This window comes from Eleutherodactylus coqui, chromosome 9, assembly GCF_035609145.1.
Source record: "Eleutherodactylus coqui strain aEleCoq1 chromosome 9, aEleCoq1.hap1, whole genome shotgun sequence".
Taxonomy (NCBI): Eukaryota; Metazoa; Chordata; class Amphibia; order Anura; family Eleutherodactylidae; genus Eleutherodactylus; species Eleutherodactylus coqui.
In genome coordinates this window covers 16,755,180-16,779,855 of record NC_089845.1, presented here as the reverse complement: position 1 = coordinate 16,779,855, position 24,676 = coordinate 16,755,180, and the positions used below count along the sequence as shown (strand labels likewise).

Below are 24,676 nucleotides of genomic sequence, written 5' to 3'. Positions count from 1 at the left end.
AAACTATCCTGGTTTGGAGCGCTGGCTGTGATTGGTTCTCGAACACCGCGGCTCAGCCAATCGCAGCCATTTAACGGATAGCTGTGATTGGTTCATCAAGCGCTGGCTCTGATTGGCTGAGCCGTGCTTGGGATCCATTCACAGCCAGCGCTTCCTGGAGGCGGGGATTTTGAATCTCAAAACCAGGAAGCGAAGGAGGGAAAACTTCAAGCAAGTCTGTCAGAGCTTCAGGGTAGATGCGCAGGGAGCTGACAACGCCTGTTAGGTGGCGATTTTTTTTTTTTTTTTTTCTTCTTTTTTCTTTTCCTTATTCCTCCCCCCCCCCCCCCCCCCCCCCCCCCCCCCCCCAGGGTATGGCTTATATTTAAAGATCAACCCTGCGCTACAAAGTTGCAATATCGCTGTGAGAAAACCTAGCGATATCACACAGAACACAGGTGTGATATGGCTGTGAGTTTCTCACAGCGATATTGTTGTCACCCGTGTGAAAGAGGGCTTAAGGCCTTCCCACAGTTTCAGATAATTTTCCCACTTAGCGCATGTGCTTTTCCCAATGCAGGACCAGCAGACACCCGTGTATACTGGGAACTGCAAAATTATAATTGCTGCCAGAGTAGCCTGCAGAAGGAGCAGCGGCTATAGATGGGATGGGGATAATCCGCTAGCAGTAGCGCAGATACTTTCATTACTTTACTGATAGAATGACTCGTTTTTGTATTGGCCTTAGTCCATCATGATTTCATTGAAGAGCTCTTTTGAAATCTGATGGTGTCGGCCCTATGCCGAAATTCATCATTATACCAATAAAGTGAAATATACCTCCACCACTGGTTGTGGATTATCTCCACCCTGCCTGTATCTGCCAGCATCACGAAGGGACCTGCTTTTGATGCTACTCCTAGCAATGCAAGCTTGGAGCCGTAGTCTGCTACTCACGCGGTTAACTCCTTCCTGCTCCAAAGCGTAAGTTTACATCCTGGCAGCAGGGTACTTCCTGCAACAGGGCGTAAAGTTACGTCCTGGGGATAGCGCAAGATCATAAGAGATCTCGCGCTATCCGGCAGCGGAAGACGGCTGTCGCTGATGGCATCGGAGCAGCGACCCCCCGCTGTTAACCCCCACACGCCGCAACCTATGTAGAAACAAACTTTAAATGAAAAAAGCTCTGCGCTGCCAGAGATGGTGAGAATATAGATTTGCCTGTGTTTTATGAATAGAATCAAACAAACACTTACTCTGTAGGAGGGGGGTGTGTAATGCAGAATCCCCCTCCTTGCAGTGAAGACTCCAAATGCTTAAAACCAATCTTCTCACAACCGGTGTATAAGAGAAATTCCTTTAGGTTTATTTTTCCTTTCCAAGACATATACCGTATGCGTGCAACACACTGGACTTGAGAAAGGTATCAAGTAGGTGGTACCGAAACGCGTTGTCCGTTTTACACGTGTGTGTGTGTGTGTGTGTGTGTGTGTGTGTGTGTGTTGCACGCATACAGTATATGTGTCTTGGAAAGGAAAAATAAACCTAAAGGAATTTCTCTTACACCGGTTGTGAGAAGATTGGTTTTAAGCATTTGGAGTCTTCACTGCAAGGAGGGGGATTCATTACACACCCCCCTCCTACAGAGTAAGTGTTTGTTTGATTCTATTCATAAAACACAGGCAAATCTTTATTCTCACCATCTCTGGCAGCGCAGAGCTTTTTACATTAACAGTTTATTGTTTCTCTGTCTTTTTGGGGGCTCTCTCTGTGGAGAACCCCCTTTTACTCTGCAGCTCTCCCTATATTTAGGTGATTGGAGATTGGTGATTTCAGAAGGGCACAACAGGACCTGGTGGCGCACATTCCATCTGGCAACCTATGTAGATCGCGGCATGGGAAGGGTTCACAGAGGAGGCGCTCTCTCTGTGAAGATGCCAGGCTCTTGCAATATAATCGTGGCGTCCTTTATTGCCATTACCTATGATTGCTGTAATAAGCAATAAGGCATTGCAGGAGAGAAGTCCTGCAATGCCTTATCACAGCTGTCATCAGTGCTATTTGTGCTTTTTTTTTTTTTTTTTTTGTGCTTTCTCATATTAGCATAAAAAACTAAGCCCTCACAAAGCTCCGCCCATGGGAAAATAAAGTTATAGGACTTTGAATGCAGCGATTTAGGGAAGAAAAATTCCAAAAAAGGTTTTTATTGCAGAAAAGTGGCAAAACCTAAAAAAAGTAAGAATTTTGGTATCATTTGTAATCGTACTGGCCCGCAGAAAAATTGGATTGTGATTTATGCTGCATGATTTAACGTTGTAAAAAAAACCCCAAATTTATGGCAGAATTGATGCGTTTTCTCTCCGTGTTATAAAAAAATTAGTTTTACAATATAGTCTATGTACCCAAAAATTCCACCATCAAAAAACTACAGTCCGCCATGCAAAAAACAAGCCCTTATACGGCCGCGTCGACAGAAAAGTAAAAGTTATGGGTTTTGAAAAATGGAGATGAAAATTTGCCAAAAAGTGTTGCTTCATTAAGCCCAAAATAGGCCATGTCCTTAAGGGGTTAACGTGGTTTAAAGGATAGGTCATCAATAGGTCAGTGAGTGTCTGCCACCTGGGCTCCCACCAATCAGCTGTTCACTGGGCAAGTGGGATTGTAAACTGAGCTGCTTTCTGCAGGAAGCAGACAGCTCTGTTCTCGTTGTAGTGGCCAGAATTGGTACTATGGCAAAGCTCCCATTTAAAGTGAATGGGAACTGTGCCTGTAGTGTCAAGGCTGACCACTGCAGTGAGAATGGAGCTGTCTGCTTTCAGCAGAAAGCAGCTTGGTGCATGAGAACAACCACCAGGCAAACGGCTAATCTGTGGGGATACTGAGCGGCAAACCTCCACTGATCTATTGATGATGACCCACCTTAAGGATAGACCATCAATAATTTACAACAGGAAGGCAACCCCTTTCAACACAAATGTTTTCTTCCGGGTTTACAAGGGGCGGAAATGCTGCGAAATGTCCTCAGTGGGAAATTCCTGAGCATTTCTGCATCCAAAACACAATCCGATTCTGCACTGCTGACAGCTGAATACTTCGGAGCTGAGCGCTGTATCTTCTTAAATCGGCAGCATTTCTTCCCATGTAAACCTGCCCCAGGGCTGCGTTCACACTGCATAAATGCTGCAGGTTTTCGATACGAGTCGTGTGGTTAAGGCTTTAACAAATGACATCAGCATGGTGGGAAAACACAATGGATTTGATGTGGGACAACGGATTTAAAATTTGCAGCGTATCCGTTTATGGGGTGGATAACACTTTAAGGGCGCATTCAGACAACCGTATATCGGCCGGGTTTTCACGCCCCGCCGATATACGGCGTCTCTCTCTGCAGGAAGAGGAGGCTGGAAGAGTCGGGAGCAGTGCGCTGAGTTCCTGCCTCTTCTCCACCCCCTCTCCGCCCCCCTGCACTATTTGCAATGGGGGGGGGGTGGGATGGGGGTGGAGCTATGCACTGGAACTTAGCTCCACCCCTATTCCACCCCCTCCCATTGCAAATAGTGGCGAGGGGTGGAGAGGGGGGCAGGAGCTTAGGGCACTGCCCCAGCCTCTTCCAGCCTCCTTCCCCTGCAGAGAGGGACGCCGTATATCGGCTGGGCGTGAAAACCCGGCCGATATACGGTCGTCTGAATGCAGCCCTAGGGGGTGAAAACAATGTTAAAATCATAGCTGATTTTTCTGCTCCAGAAAATCTGTGTACAAACATGTCGTTGGAGTCCTTGGTCAGTATTTATTCACATGTCCTTGCGTTTAGTCATTTATTCACTGCACCCCCACTTGTATAACTGGGTTCAGATATCTATGTTTCTTTCTTTTTAAGGCAAATCTTCTCATCTCCGTCCCAGGCTCTCTTTCAAAATCAGAAGGTCTACAGCTTTTTCCGGAATATCAACGCGGAACCCACTCACTCCAGTAGTAAGCAAATACTAGGAACTTGGAAGGCTTTGGCTGGGCTAATGTTCATGCTTCACGCTCTGAGAAATGTTTCTCGGCTCAAATTCGGGGGGGGGGGGGGGGGGGGGGAATGACTATTACATCAGACATATGAATTGTGAGCCCATGTAGTCTGACAGCTAGTAACTTGGCAGGTATTTTATTTTTTTTATATTTTTCTTTTGTGTCTGAATCTTATTTTTTTATAAAAAAAAAAAACTAAAATATATTATGCAAAAAAGTCCAAGCAGTTAATTCTGTGTTTTTTTTTTTTCCCTCTTACATTTCATTACTTTATATACACAGTGTTTGTTTTTCTTCAGCCAGATGATTTTTTTGTATAACACTGGGGAGTCACCAAAGAGAAACTTCTAAACTTCAAAATCTGACACACATCCGCACCGAAAATTTTCATGCTGCAGATTAGGAAATCGGCGGTATGCGCTGATTGTGAGGACCCCTCAATAAAGCCAGCCGCCAGACCTCACACTAAATCGGACTCCTATATTCTGATCCCCTCCCTAAAACGTAATCACATCCTGAGCTTCACCAGGCCCCTCTGCAGTATTTGCTTCTAGAGAACCAATCCTACCTCTAGTGATCCAACAAGGCTGAGCTGGCAGCACTTGGCATCCCCAATGATCTACTGATCGCCAGCCCAGCTTGGTCCTGCAGGCACCGCTTCCATTGAATCATAATACCCCATTCACATGCGGCTGAAAAAATCCATGCGGCGTTACGACCGTAACGCAAATGTCTGAATCTTCAGCGCACTCATTATTTGCGCAGATTCGTTACAGAAGAGCCGTATGGAGTGATAATGGGGCTCATCCTCACATGGATTCACTGCAGAAATCAGAATGTAAATCTTGGACTTCTGCTGCAGATTCCTTAAGAAACAAGATACACACTGGACTTGCAAATCTTGAACATACCCGAAGCAGTCTTAAGAGCGCGGCGCTTCTGCTACACGTTCCACCCAGAGACGAGCAATATCAAGTTGTATGTTCACCCGCAGTGGTGGTGGTGTCATAAATACAATGTGACGACAGCGCCATTAAAACTCAATTTACAGATGGGATAAAGCTACCAGAACACCAGGGATGGGGCAAGACTATGTTCCCTTTAGAGGTGTGTTCGCGTCACGGCTTCTCATGGCTCTCTGTTGTAAAGAGAGCTTCAGTGCAGCACTTATTGAAGTCAATGACCGCTAGGGAAGCAGCGAAGCACACTGTGCTAGGTAGTTTCTGTTCAATGGAACCTACAGAAGTAGTGCTGCGCTGAGGCGCTCGGCTGTCTTTGTAGTTACCGGCTGCAGAGCAAGTAACTATAACAGCGGTTTCACATGTAGGCTATGGAATGCCGAGATGGGACTACATGCAGTAGTAGTGAGGAATTCCTTAAGAATTCCTTTTGCAGCTGTGCATTTTTTCCTGTATGATAAACCTGCAGTGATCTCATCCAGAGCAGTATACTGAATGCTTGTCAGCCCGGTGTCTACTCAAATGTTATTTTATGGGATATTTTGCTAAGAATTGGGTGGCTTCTAAATACTATCTGAACAATGATGAGTAATTCTGATGCTTCATTTTTGCAACATTTTTCATCAGGCCACTTACAGCCTTGTTCAAAGTATTGTAAAAGCCAAGAAGACAGCTCCGAGACCTCAAGTCAAGAGGAAGGTGAGTGAAATGAAGGTTGTGACTTAAAGGGGAACCTGCCACTTCCTACTACACTGTAAGCTAAGTCATGGTGCTGTTAGGGGAGGTGTATAATAGCTCTATAACTCCATATCAGCATGGGTTTGAGAGATCGCTCCTGTCAAACCAACTTGATCAGCTTCTACGAGGAGGTAAGTTCTAGACTGGACCGGGGAGTCACTGGATCTTGTGTATCTGGACTTTTCCAAAGCGTTTGATACTGTGCCGCATAAAGGGTTGGTATATAAAATGAGAATGCTTGGTCTGGGCGAGAATGTGTGTAAGTGGGTAAGTAACTGACTCAGTGATGGAAAGCAGAGGGGGGGGGGGGGGGGGGGGGTTATAAATGGTACATACCCTAATTGGGCCACTGTTACTAGCGGGCTAACACAGGGGGCAGTATTGTAGGGGTCCATATTACTAGTGTGGTACCACAGGGGCAGTATTGTAGGGGGTCCATGTTACTAGTGTGGTACCACAGGGGCAGTATTGTAGGGGGTCCATGTTACTAGTGTGGTACCACAGGAGCAGTATTGTAGGGGGTCCATGTTACTAGTGTGGTACCACAGGAGCAGTATTGTAGGGGGTCCATGTTACTAGTGTGGTACCACAGGAGCAGTATTGTAGGGGGTCCATGTTACTAGTGTGGTACCACAGGGGCAGTATTGTAGGGGGTCCATGTTACTAGTGTGGTACCACAGGGGCAGTATTGTAGGGGGTCCATGTTACTAGTGTGGTACCACAGGGGCAGTATTGTAGGGGGTCCATGTTACTAGTGTGGTACCACAGGGGCAGTATTGTAGGGGTCCATGTTACTAGTGTGGTACCACAGGGGCAGTATTGTAGGGGTGTATGTTACTGGTGTGGTACCACAGGGGCAGTATTGTAGGGGGGTCCATGTTACTGGTGTGGTACCACAGGGGCAGTATTGTAGGGGTCCATGTTACTAGTGTGGTACCACAGGGGCAGTATTGTAGGGGTCCATGTTACTAGTGTGGTACCACAGGGGCAGTATTGTAGGGGTCCATGTTACTAGTGTGGTACCACAGGGGCAGTATTGTAGGGGTCCATGTTACTAGTGTGGTACCACAGGGGCAGTATTGTAGGGGTGCATGTTACTAGTGTGGTACCACAGGGGCAGTATTGTAGGGGTCCATGTTACTAGTGTGGTACCACAGGGGCAGTATTGTAGGGGTGCATGTTACTAGTGTGATACCATAGGGGGCAGTATTGTAGGGGTCCATGTTACTAGTGTGGTACCATAGGGGGCAGTATTGTAGGGGTCCATGTTACTAGTGTAGTACCATAGGGGGCAGTACACTGATAAATGTAAGGGTTCTGCACATGGGCAGAGGAAATATGTCACCATTACACACTAAATGGGAAACCTCTGGGAAAAACTAACATGGAGAAGGACTTTGGTATTTTAGTTAACTGTATGCTTAACTGGAGCAACCAGTGTCAGGCAGCTGCAGCCAAGGCAAATAGGATCATGGGGTGCATCAAAAGAGGTCTAGGGGCGCGTGACGGGAACATTGTTCTTCTATAAGTCACTGGTCAGACCACAATTGGAATATTGTGGACAGTTTTGGGTATCAGTACTCAAGAAGGACATATCAGAGCTTGAGCAGGTACAAAGGTTGGCAGCTAAGTCAATAACCTCTCCGGGTATTGTAGTCCAACCATTCTATTTATCAAAATTGAGGTTATTTAGTTTAGAAAAAAGATGGCTGAGGAGCACCCTAATAGCTGTATAATATATACAGGGACATAACAGATCTTTCTCCCAACATCTAGTTATACCCAGGACTATGACTGTAACAAGAGGGCATCCTCTGTCTCCAGGAAAGAAGGTTTCTACACAGACACAGAAGGGGGTTCTTTACTGTAAGAGCAGTGAGACTGTGGAACTCTCTGCCTGAGGGTGTGGTGATGGTGGTCCAGGAAAGACCTTGTATGTTGAATATATTCTATCCAGAGGCCATTGTAACTTTACGGATGGTGACCAAGACCTGCATTAGGTCGAAACGCATCCTGTTCCTGATGTATGGCACCATTTATAGATCGTTTGTTCACAATTGAAGCCGACCTCTTTGGTCATTTCCTAACTCTAGGGATGGCTGTGTTGCTAGCATAAAAGGAGTATATAGTATACTTGGTTTTGTTTAGTGCGGTATCCTAGAAGACATTAACTGTTGGTTTTATGCCCTTTCCTGTCCTGACTGCATAGATTCCACGATTTACCGTCTTTATAAAGAAGAACCTGTAAATACTGTGAGCCCGATGATGAGTGACTAGTGGCAGACTGCCAATTGTGTTCTGGTTGTTAATGTTCCGTTTTTCTTTTGTTTTCATTGTAGATATTGCGCACCATACGTCGGCTCATAAGAAATCTGGGAAATGTTTGGTCACAAAGTGAGTTGAATTCTTTCTTAAAGTGCTCCTAACTTTTCAGGTGACTTCTTAAAAAAAATAAGCTGCCGGTGTGTACATGACGAATAAAGCCATTTCTGTTATTTGACTTTGTATATGGCATTTTGTAAGCTTTTTTTTTTTTTTTTTTGCCCTATACACTTTAATTTCTAATCAGTTTTTCCAGAGCTGATTGGTGTAGACTAGCTGTTATGAGAGCAGGATCTCCTATGTCTGCAGAGCATGGGAGACATAAGTATCAGTGGCATAAAGGGCATTATACAGCAGTATATCTGCCTCTGTCTTCCTCCTGCAACTCCCTTCTTCCCTACCTTCTCCATAGACTTCTATGGGAGGGCAACCAGTTAAGCCCCACCCCCCTCTTCCTGTAATCTGGCTTCGTGTGTCTAGTACTAGAGACTGACTTCACATGACAGCCGGCAGTGCTCAGCCAGTAAGCCAGAGAGCCCCCTAGTGGCCGGCACATTAAAGCAGTTCTTTTAGCACAAGACACTTTAGGTAAACAAGTGACTGGCACTTGTCCTAGTTATTATACACCTATAAGCTTATTCCCGTGGCTCGTGGCGCCTTGTTTATTTGTTCCTTTCTAGCAGAAAATCCCAGGAGAAATTTAGGAGCCAAATACATTTTTTGCCACATTTAAATACATAAATAATGGTATACAGGATGTGATCAGCTCCATAAACAAGGAGTGGATATATTTGTTAGGTAAGTATTTTGGGAAGTTTTTTATTTTTGTATTTTACTCTGAAGTGTTTCTTAACCCCTTAAGAACCAGGCTGTTTTGTACCTGAAGGACCAGACACTTTTTAGGGATCTTACCATGTGGCGGTTTAACTGCCCTATTTTTCCCCTTTAGCTATTAAAATTATTTTTGCTGCAGTTTTTCTTCCGTGACACATAGGGCCTTTCCTCCCCCCCCCCCCCCCCCCCCCCCGTTTCTTAGTTTTATTGGGAGTAAAAAGCTAAAAAAAAAGTTTACCATTTCTAGTTATTTATTTTTTTTAAAATTGGTATATTTACACTAAAAGTACGAAACTGGCTCCTCATTTTGTTTTGGACGTTTTGATATATTAGTATGTATGGTTTTGGTTTAGAGGGCGCACACGGCGACTGTTTTGGCTGGCGTCAGTTTTGGGTTATTTTCTTTCTTATGTATATATTCTATAATTTGTATTTACTTATGTATGTAATTATGTATTTTGCTATCTGTGTCCCCCATGAAGTCATAGAAGACCTCTGGGGGACATTCACTTTTTCTTCTTTGACACTTTCCCACTGTAGCTGGGGCATCCATATGAGCAGCATCCATAGGAGCCCTAGTTACAGGGGAAAGCAACCCCTGTAGTGACATTAGTCACTGGCAGAGCTGGCCAGGGTCTAGTATGACCCTCCAGCTCTGCTGGGGGCAGGGAATCCTGGCAGTCACATGACCAACCCCTCCCCCGGCTCCCGTAGTGAAAGTTACACTTCCACTTTCGGAGTACACAGTGCTGTGTACTCTAGAAGGAGAACGCAGAAAGGATTAAAAACCCCTGCTGCCTTCTCCTTTGGGTTATCAGCTGTCACGAACAGCTGTTAACCTGTCCTGCTCTCTAATTGATTGTAGAGGCAGAAGGCTTAAAGTCCCGCTGTATATTTACTGTGCCTGGTCCTAAATGGGTTGAAACCCCCACAGATTGCACTCTGTAAATCCATAGCAACTGACAGTGCAAGTGTAGGGTGTCTTCAAAATCCCATCTGCAGCTAGTCAACCTCCTCCCCTTTCCCCTGCATGGCTTACCCAACTGACCGCAGCTGGAGGCAGGGCTAGCAGACACACTGCTATGCTTATCTGCTACAGGACGGGGGAAGTGGATATCTAAAGCCATGCGGCAATAATAAAAAAGCAGCAGGATTAGCCGCAGATGGTAGTAAGATTTGTAAATTCTTGTTGCCATTTGAAAATGGGGTACATTGTCTACCATTTTGGTCACCATCTGGAGCCTTGTATTAGATTTAGGCCGGCTACACACAAGCATATGCATATTTGTGCAGGCACTGCGTATTCGCGTAATCGTTTATTGCACGCACATCAGCATATATTTTGCTATTTTTTGCGTGCACAAAAAATACGTACCATGGCTCCCTGCTATTAAAATGGCTAATTAGTCTTGTTCAATATGTGTTCTTTTTCTGCGGAATTATGCAGCGTATCGTGCATTTTCTAGCATATTGTGCACATTTGCGCATCGCCATTGACTTCTACGGGGATTTCTCATGCACAGATGTGCAGGAAAAATATTTTGTTTGCACTAATGAAATGTGTAGGAAAATCTGCGCATGTAAATGACCCCATTGCAATTAGTGAGTTCTGTTCACTGTCAGTTCGCGATCGAAAACCTTGCACACGCAAATACATCCGTGTGGAGTCGACCTTGGGCATGTCTATCGGTTTCTAGAGAAAGCTTTAATGCAACAATATATTGGTGCCCTGACCGTATAGCGCCTCGGCTGATTCGTAACCGTGAACTTGTTTTTTTCAGCTGCCTTCACACACACACGAGAGCCCCGGCCTGATATTGAGCTCGTCAGCGTGCGTTCCACCCGCAGAAGCCAGGAGCTTTTCATGCAATCGCTTCTCTGGAATTCTGATCCTCCGGCATCTGTTTCACACTCTTCGGGGGATCGGCAAGTGTTTCCCATTGATTTCAATAGGAAACATCACATCGCACAGCATGCAATGTGTTTGATTATCCCACTGAAAACAATCGGCGCTGCGTTCCGAGGGATGGGAAGTATGAGCAGCCATGTTTTACCTCGCAGCATCACTGTAAGGGAAACATCGCTTGTGCATAGGACTCCATTCAAAAGAATAGCGTTCATATTCGCACAAGTTTTTGTGCATCTCACAACCCGCAAAACTCACACAGATTCGCGCTCGTTTGAATGTAGCCTCAGAGGTAATTTGCCTTTTGCGATTGAGTCCGACCGCAGCCGTACCACTTCTTCTAAACCGCAGATTTTTGCCAGATCTTTCCTCTTCGCATGTTAGATGGTGGACAAATATTGGACTTCCTAGAGTATAGGTGATTCACCGTCGGGATGCTTTCATTCTTTTGTGATTCTTACAGTCTGCCTCAGCACTCTGGTGTTGCCAAATAACTCATTTTATCCACAGCCTAGAGTCCAATGTCCAGCACATTATTTAGTGTGCTGCATATGGACATTACTGTGAGAAGTCCACACAGCAAACTTTATTACACATTGCACAAAACTAATATTGTCAGATACATTCTTACACCTTTTTTTAACGTGTTTTTCTTTCTTTTATGTATATTTCCCCAGTTTTATTGCAACAAAGAGCTCCCCTTGTGATGGGACTCGTGTACTACATGGTGAACGGAACGGTAAAGACTGGAGTAGGAACAATGGCGTTTCTGAGCATTATTTAAGCATCGGACACCAGGTGAGAACACCTTTTAATGCAGAACTGTTCCTGAAAGACGTCCACAACTTTTAAGGGGTCTTATTACTAGATTTCAATGTTCAGATTTTGATGTGCGCACAGAGAGCCACGTCCTGGCCCACACACAACCCGAGGTATATTTTATAAGGGTTTTCGCCATTCTTACTCTGAGGCTAGTGCTTGCCTTCAGTTTACCCCTTACTGGTCCATGATGTACCACTATGAAGGTTCTTAACCCCTTCCCGCTATAGGGCGTACATTTACATCCTGCGACATCTGGGTATGTATGATAGGAGATCGCGGGGCGCCGGCTGTTTTACAGCTGACACCCAGCCACACGGCTAAGTGGAGGTATTAACCTTTTAAATGCCCTGAACGACGTTCAGCAGTCCCATATGACCCCTTGTGAGGAGATCACAGGCAGCTGTGCGGGTGTCATGGCAGCCAAGGGGTCTTCGGAAAGGCCCCAGGGCTGTCTTGGCAGAATGCCAATCAAGCCATCCCTGTGCGGTGGTTTGATAGAATAGCTGCCCGATTGCATAATGATGTAATGCAAAGCATTGCAAGTTGTCCGCTCTGGGGACTTTAAAAAAATTAAATAAAAAAAGTAATAAGGGCAATAAAGTTTTACTAATTGTTGCCATATTTACAACAAAAAAATCTAAATTTTAAAACAAAAAAGCATAGTTGGTATCGCTGCGTACATAAGTCTGATCTATCAAAGTAACACATTATTTACCCCGCACGGTGACCGTCGTCTGAAAAAAGAAAAGACACAACACCAGAAATGTGCTTTTTTTTTTTTGGTCACTTTGTCTCAAAAAAAAATGCAATAAAGTGTGATAAAAAATCGTATTTATTCCAAAATAGTACGAATGTAAACTTCATGACGTCCCGCAAGAAGTGAGCCCTCACACAACTATGCCGCATCATTAAGGGGTTAGACACCTGACACCCACCCACAACAGCTGTGATCAGCACTCACGCTATCCATGGCTGTTAAACCTTTAATGAATGGCCTCCCCACAAGGGGTGCTGGGTGTCATTCGGTAGCCATGTCAGCCGGGGGCCTTTTGAACGTCCCCAGGGCTTCCATTGCAGTTTGCCTATGAAGCCATACCTGTGCCGTAACTTGTTAGACTGCCTGTCAGATTGCAGTACGATGTAATAGCATAGGTATTGCATTATACTGCAGGAGTGGCATCTTGCTGAAAATGAGCCACCACACAACTATGTTGACAAAAATAACGTTTTATGGCTGCCAGAAGATGGTAGAAAATAAAATACTTTTCCAATAACTTTAGTAGTCAGTAAAGTAGTACAGCAAAAAAATCTTTCTATTGTTTATGAATAGACATTTTATCAAAGTACTTGGGGAAACTATGATGAAATCCCGCAACGTCATGGAGGTCTAATAATGTATTTTTGTCTTATTTTTTTGTATATATTTTTTGTTAATGCACCAGAGACCATTGGATAAGCGGAGTCTGCATTCACTGGAGCGGGAGCTCCCAGATAGGTAAGAGTGGTTATTTGTTAGCTGCACCTCTAGTTCTCCAATATAAACTGGATGCATTATACACTGCTCAAAAAATTAAGGGAACGTTTATGCATCACAGTGTAGCCCAAAGTCACTGACGTGTCGGACCCCAATCTGTCCAGTTAGGAAGCATCAATGGTTGTGAATCAATTTTTCCCACTTTGGTTCAAATGAAAGTAACTGCAGGAGCAAGACAAAACCCAAAAAGGGATTGTTTTGCAGCTGGTGGCCGCAGACCATTACTTCCTCCTCCTAACCCCTCTTGACTTCTCTGTAGTTCTGCTTTTGGTCCCTGTCACTCCCGGTAGCATGAGCTGTACCTGCAGTCCCACAAACATGGAGCAGGAAATGCACCGACAGCTTCATCTGCATCTGTAAGAGAACACCTGGAATTGGCAGATCCACCACTGGCGTCCCGTTCTCTTCACAGATTGGATTCACTGAGCACATGTGAAGGTTATGCTACCGCAGCATTAAATATATATTCTATTATATTACATATTAGTTTTTAGCAAAGTGTTCCCTAAACGTTTTTGAGCAGTTTATAGTATGTGTCACTGGTATTATAGCAGGTCTGTCTGCTTCCAGTTACATAATTGCCATCATAGTACTTTTTTTTTTTTTTTTTCTTTTTTACAAGCAATTTAATGGGATGGGCTTTTCCTTCGGCCATTTCCACACGGGTCACATGATATTGCATCGGTGGTTTGTGCGATTAGCGCTGCGCTTTCTTGCGGTGATATCGTGATTTTGTGTCTCTACAAAGTAGTGCCACTTTGTGGCACCATGTGCGAGGATTTTCAGAGGGGGGCTTGAAATAGAAGCCCTAGCCCAAAAATAAGCTTTAGCTGCATTAAAACCCACATACTTCACCAAAGAAGCGCTTTAAGCTCCTTCTCCACGGCAGTTGTCTTCAGGCATCTCTTTTGGAAAAGATTAAAAAATACCCGCTTCCAGGAAGCGCTGCCTCTGATTGGTTGAGCCCTGGCGCTCAGCCAATCACAGCCATTCATTAAATGGCTGTGATTGGCTGAGCCACAGCACTCGAGAACCAATCAGAGGCAACACATGATGAACCAATCACAGCAGCCCTTCCTGGAGGCGGGGATTTTGATTTTTCCAAACCAGGATGAGCTGGCAAAAGACTAAAGACAAGTGCCAGAGGTGAAGACACAACGCACCTCTTAGATGATGTGTTGTGTTTGGGTTTTTTGATGGTTAGAGCTTAGTTTAGGGCTTTTACAGTAGGATTCCCTACTCTAAAAATTGCATTGCTCTGCACATAAAACCGTGTTTTTATGCGATACAACAGAAAGGAAGGCTCCGTAGGGAAACATGGCCCACGAAAAAAATCACAAATCGTGGCTGTATAGAGCATGCTGCGATTTTTGTATTCTCTCAAGATCACATGCTACAAACTATCTCATGTGAAAGAACCCATAGGAAAGCATGGGCTTCACATGTATGCGATTTGTAGCACTGTTGCATTGCGATGAAGTCACCCGTGTGAAAGCGGCATAATTGTGAGAGACTGTGTACAAAGAATAGTGAATGCCACTAGTCTCCTAATAGGAATGCTGTCCATGGGGGCCGTGTTTTGTAATCCTGCTGTTGCTTTCTGTAATATTACTAATCTTCTCTCTGATATGGTTTCTCTGCAGAAATGCCCAGAAGCAGAATGGCCGGCCAGCGTACAAAGCAAATGGCGTGAAATCGCCTCCAAACTTGAGGACCTTGACAGGGGAAGGTGATTATTTCACTTACAAAAAACAGCCAAGACGCTGCAGTGTTTGTTTGTTGGCTATGAATAATTTAGTAAAGCTAGCCTTTTTGCTTTATTAACTCTCCACGGGCATCTTAATTGTCGGGATTGCTCTGTCCTTGTGAGGTCTGTTATGGAGGATTTCTATAGATGTTTGGAACATATACATTACTACCTCCACCCATGTTTCCGTTACGGAGCGCCACAATCACCGCTGCTTCTAAGAATGGGACTTGAGTAGCAACACTTCTAGCAGCTGGTGGTGTTGCCTGTAGTGTGGCGGCTTCGTAGTAATGCCTGAAATCGTACATAAGACGAGCGACTACTTATTGTAACCTTTGTCAGCCAGGGAATCTGTTGTACATCTGAAGGGTCCGATATGTGAAGGACATCGGAGTTCCCTCAGGCAGCCGTTTTATACAGCAGATACATTGTTACTCGTTCAAACTAAAAATCGTTCAGCCATTCACACTGGCTGTATAACGATAACGACTGAACGAGCCAACGATTATTTTTATGCCTGCAGAAAATGAGCAGCGAGTGACTTAACATTTGGTCTTGGCTGCGTTTACACTGATAGTTTATCGTTCACTTTCGCTCATTTGGATAATTTTTTTTGAACGATAATCATTTTGTGTAAAAGGGCCTTAAACCAGTGTTTCCCAAATTCCAGTCCTCAGGCACCCCAACATGTCATGTTTTCAGGATATCCCATAGTAAGAACACCGGTGGCAATGTCTGAGGACCAACAATTACATCACCTGTGCAACACTGAGGAAATCCTGAAAACATGCCGTGTTGGAGGGCCGTGAGGACCCCGAGATCTAACACACAGATCCAATGATTTAAGTGCGATTACACTTAGGGCTCAAGGCCATGGGCGGTTTGGCACCGCGTATTATGAGGGAGATGCACGGCCACGTGATACAGTGAATGGAGTCAATGAAAGCCAATTAACTTTCTTTGATCCATGCACATGAGCGTGTAGATACTTACATGAAATGGATCGCAGCATGCTCTAAGGCCTCATGTCCACGGGGAAAATCAGGCCCGCTACGGATTCTCCATGGAGAATCTGTAGCGGGTCCCTCCTGCCCCGCGGACATGAGCGCTGAAAATAGGAATTTAAAAGAATTTACCCATCCGGAGCGGTTCGGGAAAGTCTTCTCTTCCTCACGGCCGGATCTTCTTTTTCGGCCGGCGGATGAACTCGGCACGTCGCCGGCGTGCCGCGCGCATGCGCCGGGCACATCCGCCGAGCCGAAGCAAGAAAGATCCGGCCGTGAGGAATAGAAGACCTTCCTGGTCCGCTCCGGATGGGTAAATTCTTTTAAATTCCTATTTTAGGACGGCTTCCATAGGCTTCAATAGAAGCCCGCGGGAGCCGACCCCGCGGGAGACCCGCACGAAAATGGAGCATGGTCCAGATTTTTTCATGCTCCATTTTTTTTAAAATCCCTTTTATTGACGATCCGCGGGTATTTATCTACCCCGCGGGTGGTCAATGCATCCCTATGGGGTGCGGATCTGCGGGCAGGAGAAGAGTTAAAATCCGCTGCGGATTTTAATTCTTATTTTGCCCGTGGACATGAGCCCTAATTCTCAGCATGCTGCGCCACGTGAGCCCTATACATTTGTATAGGCAGCATATGAAACGCTGTCCATATGTAATACATTGCATATAGGTGGTGTTTTCATATGCAACCCCACTATGAAACAGAGCAAGGAATTTAAAATTCCCAGCCATACGCAGTCTCTGCCAATGCGGCCGTGGACATGAGGCCTTGGGAAACCTTTCAGTGTTCCTTCTGTGTATGTGAATTTGCGGTGTGTTCCTTAGGAGTCCGCTGTAGAAATGTGATAACCTCTTCTTTTGCAGTATTACATTCGTTATCGGCAACTCTGCATCTTTAGCGCAGACAATGCGTGAAAGAATGTTTCTTTTATCTTTAGAGCCAACATTGGAGGTTGGGTCCGAGCATGAAACTTGTGGAGAAACTTCTTCAGAAAGTTACAGTTCCCCACCTAGCCCCCACCATAACAGGAGAGAGAGCTTTGAGAGTGAAGAGGAGAAAGACCGAGGTTGGAACATAAGGAGCGGGAGAAGGGAGGGGGGGGGTGGATGCCTTCTGAGATGAAAGTTGTAAAATAGAGCAGGATATAATTGAACGGAAGTAAGACTTTTGGGGTGGATTCACTTATAACATTGATATGATGAGGTTTCTCTCCAAGATATGTTTCCAGTGGCTTTTCTATAGGAAATGTACAAAAACAAAACTGGCATGTTAAAGATCTGTAAATGTAAACGCCGCAAAAATCTTGGAAAGAAACTATAAATGGGGTTATTCCATTTAAAAAAAAAAAAAAATCACCTATCCTGCAAATAGGTGGCAAAGGAAATTCCCCACGAAAAAAAAACATTTTAAGTATAGGAAGCAACAAGTAAGAGACAAGATTTGGGGGCCTGGCAGGTTCTCTGGTTTCCATTCCATAAGTATTGTAATTGTACATTATCCGTTCTGTTACTGCAGTCGATGACGCTTTTGCTAATTTTGGTTTTGTAGTGAAAAGTATGTAAAAGCGCAAGATCGTGCAAATAACACGTAAAAGCTCAGTCTTTGGGTACCATGGTGCATTCTTTGTGAATCAAGGCATGAATACTGTTTCACTGTGTACTTTTTTTCCTATGTGCTCACTGTCATGAAGCTTCCTTCACACCCGCTTTGTGGCAGATTTAGCGTTGTCAGAAACGCATTGTGTTTTATTTAACCAGCGTTCTTGATGGTGCCTTCTTTTGGTCACACAATTTTGCAATGCATTTTACAACTATTTACATTTATTACTGCTGCTCAGCAATTAAGTGGCCAATTCATTTAAAGGCTCTGGACACACTTTGCTTATGTTTTTTTGTTTGCTTTGTTTTTTCCCCCTCTCATGACGATCCATGTATTTTTGCATATAAAACCTTTTTGTAATCGCTTATTTTTAAAAGTTTGCACGCTTTTTTTCTTCTCCTGCCCTTGTAATGTACTTCAGTACCCTGCAAGCTGGAGCACTAATTTTCTTGCAAAACTGTCAGTCTGCCTCACTGACATTGTCATTTAGTTTGGAGCAGAACAACAATGGGATGAGGAGGGGGAGAGTTGTGAGATGTGCAGCAAACATCTGATTCTAATAGGAATTAAAAACTGACTGGCAGTCAGCACTGTAAAGGCCCTTTTTCACACAACGATTATCACTCAAAAGCCATTTTTTTGAGCGATAATCGTTGGCCGAAAAGTGCACGGTACGTGAATGATGGGCACACATTGACACACATTGCCGAGCTCCGCTTAAAATTCCTCAGGACTGATAAGAGGGACCGCACGCTGAGTTCTTTGTGGGCTGCGCTGATAACATCCTTTCAGCTGCTGTCCCGCTGTAGAACAATAGCTATGTATTTAGAGAACAGACCACCCGCTGCTCTCTAAATACGGGCAAATGAAGCTAGTTAGCTGCTAATGGGCTGATTAGCCCATTATTAGCTAATGCAAAATGATCACTTAAAGCTGTCAGTTTCTGACGAATTTTGAGCAATCATCTGTGTGTGTCTGTCTTCACAAGCACTGGCCACTTTGACAGCCAATTGACTTTCTTTTTTCACGGCTCACACTGCTGCTTGGGGCCCCACGCATATTTAAATTGGGTATTACATGGTCTCTACGTCCGTGTGATATGCAGTACATCGCAGGCAACCATTACATTGCCTTACGTAATTCTGACACGCTACTGTGAGCAGAACAGCATAAGTCATGAGCGAAAAATAAAACGCCGCATGTTCTATATTGCCGCCTACATATGTGAAATGGAGTCCATTGTTCTGTATTGTCACGTGTATGGGCTTCAGGTATATGCATCATCGTTAAGCGATGGCATGGGACATCTTTAAAAAAAAAAGGGGGGGGGGGAATTTTCATAGCCACATGCGTAAGTACAGGGTCATGTGCATTACAATTTTGTGGCCATACTAAGGGTTGCGGCCGGGTTTTACAGCTGTAAAACTCTACAGGAGCCTCATGGTGCTTTATGCTTACGGCCGTGTGAGTCCGGCCTGATCCGTCCGATTCAGGTTCTTCCCTCTTAACAGCAGCAAAGTGATCTATGGAATTAGTTGGCGGTCTCCTATCGTTCACATTAATGTGGTGGCTCCTAGTAACTAGAGCTAGTTATGACCGGCAGTTGGGAGAGCGTTCACCACCCAGCACTTACTGTAATCAAACCTCTGGAATCACAGGATTGCAGCTTGATCAATTCTTTGCACTTTCCCGTCATTGGGTTCAGAGCAGAATATTGATCCTTGAGCCAGAGTGATGGATTTTGCTAGAAACTTGGTCCTCCAGCTTGTAGTATATTGGAATACATTGCAAGCACAAAAAAAACTGTCAGGAGTTTTTAATAACCAATCACAAAATGCCTAATATGCAATAATACTTGATTTGCCTAAATAAAACACAGATGAAGTTGTCTATAGCCTTTAACAATATAGAAATAACCTCATTTTGTTAGTCTCTCTATGATAATTCTGATTGGCAGCATTTTGGATCTAGTTTAATGTTCAGTTTTTAAAGAGGTTATCTGGTTACCGGACAACCCACTTCAATAGGGCAATAAAATATTAAAGTGAACTATATTTATCCCTCTGCTGCCGCCTCCAGTGCTGCAGCCCCGATGTGGTCCCAGTGATTGTTGTGACAAATGAGGTCACAGGAAATCAAGACCACTGCAGCCAATGAGCAACCGCAGCGTCACATTCCTGAACTTCTGGTATCGTGGCACCATATACGAGTGCCGATGCCAGAAGAATGTGGAGTGACGCTGCGACCTCATTGGCTGCAGCAGTCACCTGATTGTTGTGACAAAGGAGGTCACAGTAAATCACCTGGACCACATCACTAGAAGCGGCGGCAGAAGTGTAACTGTAGTTTACTTTATTATTTTAATACAGGCAGCACAATTGAAGCGGGGGTCTTCAGGTAACCCCTTTTTTTAAAACTTTTACTGCCGATCTGAGAACTTTAGTTAATATTTGCACTGTTGATTTCCCTCAGACTACTTTTTATTTTGTTGTTGACAGATACAGACAGTAACTCTGAGGACTCCACCAAACATGTTTCTGATTTCACAACGTTTGGAGCAGTTAAAGCTTCCACTGCCAAACTGTCAGAGCAGCTTCACAAGGAAGGCAGCGCACCCGAGACCACAAACAATTCCAAGTTCTCCCACTTTCATGTTTTGCCTCCATTGCATTGTGTGATGCCAAATGGTGCGGATAAATTGGAACATGGACTTCCACCATCCATACCCACCAATGGAAAGACCCTTAGTATGCTTGTTAGTCCTGTGTCCATGTCTCCTGTGAGGGAAGTTTTTCATCAGAGTTCTCCTGGAGTTGTGGCCCCAACTGTGGCTTCTGTGGTGGGAGAATCTGAAAAGAGCGTTGACTTGCTTCCTTCCAATCTGCCCGTTCCTTCCACTTTTCTCCCTCGCAATTGTCACCCCAGCAGCCCTGCTCTGCATATCCCAGTTCATAGGATGAAATTACCTACTCAGGGGCCAGCAGAAAACTGTACTGTTAATGGATCAACCCAGACTAATTTGGGCCTAGGGACAGCCAATGCTGGTTTTATATCGCTTCACAACCCAAGTGGGTTTCCAGCCTCTCCTGTAACTGCTTCGGACCCACTCGCTAAACCCATTACACAAATGGCAAGTCTTAATCAGGTTGTGCCTCACCCGGATGGAAGCTCTGGAACAATGCCTGCAGCTACCAACCTGAAATTGGTCCTCCCAGCAGCTAACTTACCCTCAGCACCTTCAGCGGTCCCTTTTCCTCTGTCAGCGCCAGCACTTCCCAGCGGTGTGGTGCCTTCACCAAATACCAATGTGCTGAATGCTTCTGCCGCCATTTCTGCCACTCAACCAGCTAATGGCAGTATAAGTCAGTTACAGTCTATCCCGCCCATAGTTCCCACCCATAGTCCTGGACCAGCGCCCAGTCCGAGTCCTGCATTAACTCACAGTACTGCACAAAGCGATAGCACTTCCTTCATTAGTGCTGCTGTCGGTAATACTAGCACAAGTGGGCCGCTCCCGCCACCCCAGCCAGTAGGGCAAGGAGCATGTGGGTCCTGTGGACGGCGATGTGGATGCGGAAACAGTGGAGCAGTGCCTTTCGGCAATTTCTACTATCCTAATCCAATCACTGGACAGATGTATACAAGAGTTCCCCCCCTTTTTATTCCATCACTTTGCAATAACACCTACCTCAGCCAAGCACACCAGAGCAATGGGACACAATTTCCGGTCTTCCTTCATCAGGCTCCTTACACCAGTGGACTGATACACGACCCTGTGCTTGGGGGTCAAGCCAACTATGGCATGCAACAGATGGCAAGTTTTGCTAGGCTCTACCCAATGTACCCGGCAACTAATGTTGTAGGCAATGCTAATGGATCAGTGACTAAGAAAAATGGGAATGTGTCGTGCTATAACTGTGGGGTAAATGGCCATTATGCACAGGACTGTAAGCAGCCGCCAATGGAGGCCAGCCTGCAAGGTAATCGTGATAGTTCCCAGAGGACCTGTTTCTAATTGTCTTGTCTTTCCTTTCCTCCACGTGATGGCAGTGATTTAGCTGTGTGTTCGTATGAATGTGTATTGCTCTCATACCCTACTGTCTGCGATGGTGCGGATCCGCTTAATCTTTGTTACCATTGGAACTTTTTTGTATTACTAGCCCTGTTTAAAAAAACAAAAAAAAGATAAACGTGTAAATCCCTACATGTTCTGAAGTTTTGTATTTCATTTGTGCCTAATCATTTAAAACTCTTGTGCCTCTGTATCTCCTTATCAATGTCTGCTGAATGACAAAATTTACAGTATTGACCTTCTATAGCCAAAAGAAGAAACGAAGAGCAGAATAAGACGAGAGCCCCCAATATACAATAGCATCTCTAGTGTTGTGATTATGGGGCTTTTAAAGTGAGATTATTGAGCAGTTTTCCACTTTTTAGAAAAAGTGCCTTTTTGTTAAGCTGCTTTGTCCGCGTTTAAATAGTTTTTTGTTTGAACTAAATTCTACTTTGTAATCATTGACTTAGTAGTTTTCTTTCCTGTTTTAGGCACTTTCAGGCTGAGGTATCTCCTTAATCCCTCTAATGATTCTTTGGATTCCGCAGACTGACACCAGTCCACATAAAGTAAATGACAAAAAAAAAACAAAAATATATTAAAAACACAAAAAAAACCCAAAAAATGTACGAGTCCAGTTGTAACGTTACAGTACAGAAGTTTTGCTTTTCTTAATGGGAACTAAGATCTCAACTTTGCTTCACTGCGCTGATAAACGCGTTGCCGTGCCGTGAAATGTGAAGCCTGAACTTGAAACCAGGAAGCGGCCATGATGAAGACTGTCTTGATAACATTGCCTTGGATAAGCAGTGCTATGGGAACTTGAGCAGGAGACTTAAGAGGATTCTTCATCTAGAAGTAGCCCAGAAGATGTGACTGCAGGTCTTTGCTTTTATTCATTTTATGGATCTGGGAACTTTTATGCAATTTTGTATCCCCTCGAAGAATGTGTCTCCTGACGAGGAAGAGTTCTCCACCGTAGATCTACAGCGTCAACCGTTTGGTTTGCAGCTAACTGGAGTTCAATGAGAATCTGTTCTGTTCCTTTACAGCCGACGTGTCCTTGTATGTGATTGTGTTGGTTAGGAAAAAAAATATGCCTTTACATCAAAAGTACCATAACTTCAAGCCAAGGTGGGAGGGATTTGTGTGCTCCAAATATGAATTGGAGGATCTCGCAACAGTTTATCCTATGAATGCAGAATTCCTCTCTGCATCTGTTGTCCCATCCCCCACCCCTCGGCTCTGAGATGTTTCCATGCTGTTATTTTACTCTAGGAAATAACTTTACGTCTTTAGATTTCCGTTAAAGCCTGTCCGATCACGAATTTACAACCGTTATACCTTCACAGTAGGGTTTTTGGATTTTCACCCATGCAAAGCGTTAATGTTTTGTTTTTTTTTTTGCAAGTCACACAACACACCCAGGTCTAATTTATTTACTCGCAGGATGTATGACCGTATTTAATTCTAAAAGCCTTTACTCTGTAACTTTTTGCGGAATATTCTCGTGCTTTAGAAGGATAGGAATGTTAGTTTTTGGTTTTTCTTTTCCCCAATTCTACCAGTAAGTGTGACGCATAATGTGAAAGTCTGGAACTTTTTGTGTGTTTAATGTCAAACGTCTAATGTCTTATACCCGAACGCATCGCCAACATGCACTACGGTCCTTCTTTCTTCCAGATAATGTTTATACCTTTTGTGCACTGAGGTTATCTGGGAGTTTTTGGGCATGTTTTAAGCAGCAGTCATCTACCAGCATTGTATGTGTGATTTTGGTTTTTGCATTCCTATCATTTCCCATTTGCTGGGAGGATATTGTTTAATTGGTTATTCCCATGTAAGACCGTTTAGGGCTGATATGTGAATACTAGAGATGAGCGAGCATACTCGGAAAAGCACTACTCGCTCAAGTAATTTGCTTTATCCGAGTATCGCTGTGCTCGTCCCTGAAGATTCGGGTGCCGCTGCGGCTGACAGGTGAGTCGCAGGGGAGAGCGGGCGGGAGAGAGGGAGAGAAAGATCTCCCCTCCGTTCCTCCCCACTTTCCCCTGCAGCTCCCCGCTCCGTGCCGACACCCGAATCTTCAGGGACGAGCACAGCGATACTCGGATAAAGCAAATTACTCGAGCGAGTAGTGCTTTTCCGAGTACGCTCGCTCATCTCTAGTGAATACCTGTCTATGTGGAGGCCACGATTACTGAAGTGACTAAGTTGACTAAACTTTCTGTAACTTCCGTAGAAGTGAAGCTCTGTGGGAGTTGCAGAACGTTAAGCTTGGCTGTTTCCATAATCCCCACCACCTGTGATCGCAGCGTACAGATCGCTATTGCCATTTGGGCTTGAATTGTCCAAGTGGGAAATAACGTTTCAAAATGCCTTTTATATTGGCTAATTATATTATCATGGCAGGTATAACTGAGGTTGTAAAATAGATGTATGGCGACATAGACCATAGAATAGGAAAACCAATGTACAGTCACTTCTGCACCAGTTGCAATACTTGAAAAAAGAAAAAAAAAAAGAAAAAAGTAGGTCTTGACCTTTTTTGTCCTCCCCAGCTAATGTGGTGTTTTTTTGTTTTTTTTTTGTTTCTTTATAACAAAGCATCAAATTTATGATTTCTGAAAACGGCGTTTAGTTACTAGTTTCTATAAAGCTTTAATTTAAGAGGAAATATTTTATTTGAAATATAGATATTTTTGGATATGATTGAACAGAATGAAGGTAGTACGAAACTCTTCGGTTAGAAAAAAATCAGACAAATTACTGAACGGCCAGACAACCGGATTCTACAATTTACTGTAAGAGCGAGGCGTTACCTTCGTATTTGTATGGTTTATCATATTCTTTGATATTTCAACTGTTATGTACTGGAAAGTATACTTATATTTCTAGAAAAGTTTGAATTTTATGCAAAATTATTTCCTTGAATTAACAGCAATAAAAGTAAAAAAAAAAAAAACACAGGAAAGCATTACACGTGTGTCGCCACTTCATTTACAGGGGCAGTTTTATATGCTGGGGGCTTACGGGCAAAGTGAAACTACGACTTGTGTTATTTTTTTGGTTGCTGTGGTAACTTGCAGGGATTCTCTCTGCAGCACACCTAATGTGGATGGGGATACCCTGCCCTTATACACAACTGTGTAGGA

The 24,676-nt window shown here is 44.2% G+C and overlaps 1 protein-coding gene across 3 annotated transcripts in view; it reads left to right on the top strand.

The window, feature by feature from the left end:
* The window catches only part of ZCCHC2 (zinc finger CCHC-type containing 2), a 49,551-nt gene extending 25,966 nt beyond the window's left edge, over positions 1–23,585 (top strand). Inside the window, exons 6-14 of one of the 3 annotated variants that reach the window (XM_066579161.1) lie at positions 3,857–3,951; positions 5,580–5,651; positions 8,030–8,084; positions 11,430–11,550; positions 13,017–13,069; positions 14,752–14,837; positions 16,806–16,934; positions 19,966–21,447; positions 22,013–23,584. In XM_066579161.1, the coding sequence (XP_066435258.1) occupies positions 3,857–3,951; positions 5,580–5,651; positions 8,030–8,084; positions 11,430–11,550; positions 13,017–13,069; positions 14,752–14,837; positions 16,806–16,934; positions 19,966–21,447; positions 22,013–22,074 (2,155 nt within the window). In that variant the 3' untranslated portion in view covers positions 22,075–23,584. Of the gene's footprint in view, positions 1–3,856; positions 3,952–5,579; positions 5,652–8,029; positions 8,085–11,429; positions 11,551–13,016; positions 13,070–14,751; positions 14,838–16,805; positions 16,935–19,965; positions 21,672–22,012 lie in introns of those variants that run through there. The other 2 variants (XM_066579162.1, XM_066579163.1) reach the window with 2 other exon arrangements.
* Positions 23,586–24,676: the final 1,091 nt, after the last annotated feature.